Below are 7,920 nucleotides of genomic sequence, written 5' to 3'. Positions count from 1 at the left end.
ATGGTGATTTGTGTCACTCCTGGAGCCAACCCGTTCTTATGTGTAATTACAGCTGTCAGCATAGCCACATTTTCAAATCCTGCTTTGGCGTTTCCTCTGCTGCGATGTGAGCTGCTCTCTGAGATTTGGCTCAAAGAAACGTACTCTGCTGTATCTGCAAGCCTCTTATCAGTTCACCAACTTTCTGCCTGCATCTCCTCCCCATGGCTCTGCTGGTGTGGGCATTCACACCAACAGCGCAAATTAAAGGTCCTTGATATGCAGACCTCTTTGGAAATGATCATCATCAACTCCTGCAGGATTTTTCCTCCAGTAAATCCAGGAACACACTTCAAACCCAATGCAGCTATGAGAATGTCTCACCTCTGACCTCAATCAATAAACCAGTCAGGAGGAGTTCATGACTCTGCTCTCACACCTGAGGCAATGAGCCGACTCATCTTGTTAAGTAGTAACACTGAACACGCAACATGCCAGAGCTGTATTCACATTCACGCAGCGTTCATGCCCGACTGAGTTCATCATTCAAACTGTCACTCGAGAAGCCGTTTAAAGGATTAGAACAACTCACACTGCTGTTTTTAAAGGACTTCACCACTTAGAACATTTTATCCAAACCTGACTCACCTGCAACAACAACCACTTGAGCCACAATCAAGCCTCATATTTGACTGTAGTCATAAAAGCATAACCTTCACGTCTTTCCTCATTCTTAATGCTTCCCGTGGAACTCAGAAGTTGCATTATTTACCTGAGTTAAACCAGTCTTTATGCTTTCTGCCATTAGAAAACAGAAAAAAGAAGCATGCAGGTCATTAAATTAAAGCATGTGCAGAAAAACAAAACCAAAGGAACCAACCCGAGTCTGCAGCTGTGCTCAGTATGCTAACATCCTGCTGTTAAGCAGGTCAAATATTTACAAATTCGACCGCACTGCTTCAGCAATGTTTGCTTATTAGCACTAAAAATGCAGTATAGATGGAGCTTAACTGTTTTGTAGTTTATATTGTCGAACCAAAAACCGGATCTGCTGATGGTGAAATGACTATTTATCCCCTGGGGCGCGCGATTCAGACCAGGTGACATTTAAGTGCACTGCATCCTAAGCTGTTTTCAGGGCTCGGGGCTGCAGAGAATGTGTGAAAACACCTGCTTTGTCACTGTTGTGCACAGCAGCACATTTGCACCAACACAAATCCTGCCATGCATGAGCTTTGGTTATAGCGTCTTAGCCTAAATTTAACACAAAATGTTTAATAATTTTTAATCAGGCAATACTTATTGATCCAGAAAGGGTTTTCAGGCCCTGTTGGGGCATACTGTACTGTCACATGACTCTGTGCTTCTTACCTGATCGAAGCAGGTGGTGCATTCGCAGGAAGCTGAGGGTCACTCTCATGATGGCGGCTTTGTCCAGGTGGGTGGACACTCGGCGTGGGAGCGGCAGAGTGTGGGCAAGCTCATAAAAGACCTCTGTCTCCTGACTCCGCCTGCATCTGGCCGCATCACGAGAGCGCAGTTTTCTCTGTTCTGTGCTGGTCCTGGAGGAAGGAGAAGAGGAAGATGATCAGCAGGTGAAAATTTTAAAAAAGGAGCAGAAGACTAATGTGGAAAGAAGAAGCTGTGAAAGAGGAAGGGAGGATAATCGTTATGTGACAGAAATAAATAAAGAAGAATGGACGAGGAGAGGGAAAAGATGATTAGAGCAGAGAAGGAATGTGGGGCAGTGGGGGAGGAACGGGGGAGCTGAAGTGGGACTAAAAGAAAAAAAATAAGACCTCTGTGTGGAGCCCAGAATCAACAATTCACTTGTAACCAACTTTCCTTCCCCACTCCAGCCCCACCATGTGTTTCTCCTTTCCTCTGCAGACAACGCTTCTTATTGTTAACACAGAACTACAAGGAAGAAGGTCAGAGTATGAGCGCTATACGAAGAAGGCTCCCCCAGTTTCCTTTTGAGCAACATTAAAGCGGATCTGCTCTGCTTTTCCTTATGGTCAATGGCGAACGCTCGTAATAAACATGGCTAAAGTTTCAAATGATGACCTCAGAGTTTGTACGAGGAATCTCTGTGAGCGCCAAAGCTCTAAACACTCAGTTGCAGATAGCTTTATATAAAATCCTCTTTGCTGTTGTATTTTAAATTAAAAACACATCGTCAAATACCTGCACTGAGCCAGTTCAAGATTATTTTTAAAAGAGGCATGCATCTAGAAAACTCTGAACGGCCCCAATAAAGCCCTAAAAGCCCTTCAGTGCTGCAGCTGTGCGGTTTTAAAGCCTCCAGCAGTGACCTGCGAGTCAGGCTGGGAATTTTATGAGCAACACTCGGTGCCCTAATAAACTCAAACTGCAACTTCCAGTCTTCTGGATTTTGAAACACACTTGAGGAGCAGTTCGGGACCAGATGCTTTTAATGCAAAACAACCCAACCATCAAATATATAACGCGCTAATCACAGATGCATGTACAGATTCTGTAAAGAGAAGGCGTTTAATTACAGGGTTAATCCCACTTTAAAGGCAACGAGACATAAACGCCTTCATGTCTTTACTTTGTGATCGTGCCCACAAGTTTCAGCTCTATAAACACTCCGAAGTGGGAACAGAAGAGAGCAAAAATAGGGAGAAGCACCCAAAAACTGAAGGGAACAAAATGTTTTTTTATCTCAGCAGCCAGGAAAACGTCCAGATCTACAGGGCTCCCTCCCCCGCTCGTCTTTTCTTCGCTCTGTCTTCATCCATCCGTCAGCTCGCTCTGCACCGCTCAGGCCGAGATCAAAAAACATGTGCTGACAGGACAAAAGCCAGGTTTCACTTCTCTTCCATTCACTGCGTTTTGCAGCTGTGGGTGGATATGCAATCATGTTGAGGCCACACAGTGTCACCTAACACACTCTTTCACTGCTGTGGAGGACCCTAACTAAGAAAAATTAAAGAGAATATTTATAGTGGCGGCCCCTCATGATCATGATTTGGATAAGTTGTTAAGAAAATGATGGATTTCTAAATGTTCACTTATTGATACATTTAGTTCTGAATAAATATAAAACAATATAAAAGTAAATTAGATTAGAAAATGCAATTTGTGGGGCGACTGCTGTGTGATGGTTGCTTCTCAATGTGTAAGAAGTTGCAGGTAAACAGGTTGCCTGAAATTGCTGAATGGAGTCAGCATTTAATGTTTATACTATAAAAAGTTATTTTGAAAAACTTGCGCTGTAAAGCATGCTGGAAAATTCCTATAACTAGCCTAGCTAAGGGCTTTTATTTTGAAATATTGCACAGTGTATTGATCTTCCATTAGGAAAAACAGGATTTTTCTAGTTTTCAAGTTGTGGGTGTATTAGTCCTGTCTGGCTCTGCAGTTCACTTTAATAGGGAGAGATTTACAGGTGGTTTTCTTGTACAACAAATATTAAATTATTGAAAAACAGTAAAACACTTTTGGAAAAAGCAAACAGCGAGCAGGCATCTGAAGGGTGTCTTTGTCTGTGTGGGATCACACGGACGTCGCAGAAGAAAAAAAACCATAATGATAAAGAATTTAGCTGACGAGAACACACAGCGGGACTGCGCGCTTTAAGTATTTATTTGGTGGTGCTTTTTAATCATGAATGAACAAAGAATGGCATTCAATACAAAGCCTAATTATTTAAACACATATGTCAACATTCCATTACACGTGCACTGTTGACACATAAATGAAAAACTAATAAAGTTGTTTCTTTATTTATTTACTTATTTTGGCACATTGGGTCCTCCATAATAAAAGCTACAGGCTTTAATAACTACCTAAAACAAAGTGACCTCTTTCAGTGTGCCGACTCAGGCCAATGAATGATCAAACCGCAGAACAAAAAGAACACAACACAGGACACCAGCTGAGCACGGCTTCAAAAATAACTTCTGCAGCTGACAGATACACAGCGCGCGCACACACACACACGGTCAGCATCATCACACACACACACTATGGTAATACGTGTTTAATCACGCTGACAGAAATGTTGCACAACTCTTCACATTGTGGGTTATTCCTTACAGGGGCCTCCACATCCTCTAAAACAAGCAGACTTCGAATGTGAAATTCTGGGCCGATGCTGCTGTTTAAAATTACGACTTTGCCAGTATTGTTTTAGTCTTTGTGTTTATTTTTTCTGTTTTCAGCAGCAAAAACGAAACAAACAAAACCTGCCGAGACAACAGATCAGACCTCACCTAATACTGCTGCTTAACATCCACTGGAAGAATATGGAGTGAAACAAAATCAAATGAAGGTGATCAATGAATAATAACAATAACAACAACAACAACAACAACTCTGAGTCAAAAGAAATGAAATAAAGTGGGTCTGTGAGTGCAAGGACATCTTCTACATTCACTGCCTGATCTGAAAACCTCCTCCCTGCTTTGGTTTGAAAGTGAACACAAACCTGTCTGTCCTTTATTCAGACAGTAGCACATAATGTTCCAGCGGGACACTCGGGCACACCCACACTGTATCAGGACCTAATCCACCTGGAACCCGTGTGAATATCTGAGCTCAGATTAAAGAACATCTTTGTTTTTGCTGCTGTTGCATCAGCACATAATACCACAAATCTCTTTATTACGGGGCAATAGAACAAGAGTACAAATTTATTACACCATCCGCATCCACGTGATGGCTTTTATTCAACAGACGGCAAACAAACACAGCCACACACACTTTCAGAGTCTCCCCCCTCACCCCCCTCTGAAAGAACAGCCCTTTGTTTCTTTGCTGAATCTTCGTGCAAAGAAGTGAAACAGAGTCACGTTCACAGCATGAATGAAAGCACAGCCTGAAATACTGAGTGTACCGTACACTGCACAGGGATTTGGTTTGTTTACCTCTGGGGTTCAGCTCAATTTTGCTCAAAAGCACACCCAAAAATTAAATAAACAAGACGTTTTCCTCCAATTCAGCAACATCTTTGCTGCAGCTCTCTTCCTGCAGAGGTGTCTGCAACACTTTTACTTATCATTTTTATTCAATCGTTTTGTCTACAAGGTGGCCAAAAAAGAAACAAACAAAAATAAAAAAAAAAACTTGTAATTTTCCACAGCTCAGGGTCATGAACTTTTTTTTTGGTGTGTAAGGAACTGACTGTACCAAAGACAGGAAACTCTGGTATGCTGCTTGCAGAAAGACAAAAAAAAACCTCTCGGTTTAGCATGTCAGCTTAACGTCACTCAACATCTTCTGGGTACATAAACACTGCGAGGGTCACAACACTGCAGATATATTTCATGCAGCCTCTGGCACGCCATCCCAAGTCAAACGCATTTCCGTGTTTGAGGAGGTGAAGTGCAGCTGGACAGCCACAGATATGGTCAAAGTTTCACACCAGCCTACGTCACCCTCAAACACTCAGCAACCGTTCGGTAGAGATAATGGCGCAGCTCGTTTTGTTTCTTTGTGCTGCGTCTGTGCAAGAAAAACAAGCTGACAAACCCACTTCAAACCGCTGTGCTGGAAGCTGACAATTAGACGACTCACACTCAAACTTGCAGCAACAAAATAGCAAGACGTGAATTCCCAAAGCGCAGCTCAGTGACGCCAGGGGCGGACAAACCCCTTCAGGGGGTTTGCGAGGAATGCATTCCTCTTTTTGCCTTTGAAAGGCAGCCCTTCCCAGCAGGGAGGTCACAGACCCTTCAAGGGGTCATGGGATTAATGTGGGGTGTGTTTGTGAGAGCTTCTTCTGCCCTGGTTTTCTTTAATATCTTAAAATATTTGTCATGCTTACCAATGACCTTGGTAAGCACGTGGACACATGAAACCGTGTCACAGTTTTATCACAAACTAAAAACAGAGCTGCACACGGGTGAGGACACAACGTGTCCTTCTGTTGTGCTGTTACATTCAACTGTTTTGATTAAAACTCAAGTTTTAGCTCTTTTTTGTGTTGTTAACACTGCTGCTTGCAGTCCTTCCCCCACTTACAGAACTACAGACAACTGTTGTTGTCGCCAATATTAGCTTGATACTTGCGTTAGCATCACTGCTGTTGCTCGCAGAGCCCCGAAGCACCTTTAAGGGATTTTATCTTGTGGACTGGATACTTATTTCCTCTCAGGTTTTTTTTTTTATCTTACACAAACAAGACAAACACCCCATGTAATTTACTACAGCTTCATGAGTCTCCAACAACTTCAGTGCTTCCCCTCAGCTGACTTGCTTTAGGGTTTAAGCCTAATTTCCCTCCCCCGAAGACAACAGAAGGGAAACAACTTCAGCTAAACACGCTTAAATTTTTCACCTCTATAACACAGATTACAGCTGTTTGTTAAATACTCCCAATATTTAATCTATCGATCCGTGTTCTCGGGTACAGATTTCCCCTCCTTTGCTGTTTACACAAACACAAATTTTCATCAGATTTATTGACTCGTGTCCACAAGCACAGGTGGAAACTTTTCCAGGTTTAAAGGGTAGAAAGTCCACATTTTTTGGATGAACACCACCGCTCGAGCTGCACACGTGACTGAATACTTCTACATTTTCTTTCATTTTACTTTTACACACCCTGACCTTCCATCAGCCAGAATGACTTGGTTAAGATTTGGAAAACAGAAGTTCACTTCTCTTGGTTTCCGCCAGGAAGTTGCCAGAACCGAAACTCAGGATACCTTTTGATACCAAAACTCCAAAAACGCCCCAGTAGTTGGTTTTTTCATGACCTCAGCTGCTGTAGGCGGTGTAGGTACTGAACCTGCAGCTTTTCAGGAAGTGACGGGGAACACCTACATGTTTATGTTTAAGTGCATTACATAATTTTGTTTTGGTATTGCAGATTGTGTAAATCTACTGGCTCTGATATCATCTACTCAATTTCAGGTATGATGGCATTCCTAGTTCCCTCAAAGCTTCCTCCTTATATGTCAAATTCCTCCTCCCTGTACTCGAAAACTGCCAAATTCGTGTCCTCACACATGACAGCGTTTCACGTTTTGCCGTTAGATGGAGGTGGAAAGACATTTCCACACATGCACAGCATCCTTGAACTCTTCTAGACATCACCTGACAGAGGTGTGTGAGAAAAATGTCTGACGTAGTCACTTTAAAATGTTTTGAACCTGCCAGCTCCCTCTTAAAAAACTCAGACTGTCAGACTGTGGGAGCAGTTCGAGTAATAGCTCTACCGGTGCATTTACCGGTAGTGAAAGAGCGTCCTGGAAGCTCGATCCAGACAACTCCCTCTGGAGCACTTCCAGCGGTTTTAACATGTCTGAAGCAGACGGCTTCCTCCTGTGTGCTTCATGCAATATAAACAAAGCCAACTACAGAAAACATCCTGACCTACTTATCCTGAAACTCTCCAAAGTTTGTGAGTGAAAACGGCTTTCTGGTCCTACATCGTCTCACAGATATTTATTCTCTGTGCACAAATTAAACAATCGTGCAAATAAGAGGAAATCCCGTGAAAAACAGCGCTGACATGATTAGGCTCAATTTCAAGGCCATTTCCCTAAAATAATGCTGCTTTGATAAGGTGTCACATTCACACAAAGAACGTCCTTCGATGGCGGTGGGTGATACATGAGGATATGGTAAAAGCAAAACACGTCCGTCACGCCAAACCTGTCAGTGTTAAGCATGCATGGCTACTGCTGAGAGGTCTTGATGAAACCAGACCGCGTTTTCTAAACCAAACCAGGAACTTTTTAGAGTCTAAAGACAAACCTGTAAAACACAAGAGGTGGACACGAATAACCCTCCTGGCTGATTACTCCATCACCCCTCCACCAGCCTAACATTAATGTTAAAGGTTTTAAAATATGTCCTTATAATAAAAAACACAATAAAAGTTTGTCTATCATTCTTCATTGTTTTATAACAGAACAATTAAAGTCTTCATGGAGCTTCTGGAATCAAACCAGGAACCTTTCACTT

At 42.5% G+C, this 7,920-nt stretch overlaps 1 protein-coding gene across 1 annotated transcript in view; it reads right to left on the bottom strand.

Moving 5' to 3' along the window:
- Positions 1-7,920, bottom strand: part of hif1al (hypoxia inducible factor 1 subunit alpha, like) — a 22,009-nt gene that overhangs the window by 10,748 nt on the left and 3,341 nt on the right. Inside the window, 1 exon segment of the mRNA XM_013913810.1 lies at positions 1,287-1,541. Coding sequence (XP_013769264.1) covers positions 1,287-1,541 — 255 coding nt within the window.

The sequence above is a fragment of the Pundamilia nyererei genome, unplaced genomic scaffold, assembly GCF_000239375.1.
Source record: "Pundamilia nyererei isolate P.nyererei 1_Seehausen unplaced genomic scaffold, PunNye1.0 scaffold00152, whole genome shotgun sequence".
Classification (NCBI taxonomy): Eukaryota; Metazoa; Chordata; class Actinopteri; order Cichliformes; family Cichlidae; genus Pundamilia; species Pundamilia nyererei.
The sequence above is the reverse complement of the archived record's forward strand: the minus strand, read 5'-3'. Positions and strand labels throughout refer to the sequence as shown.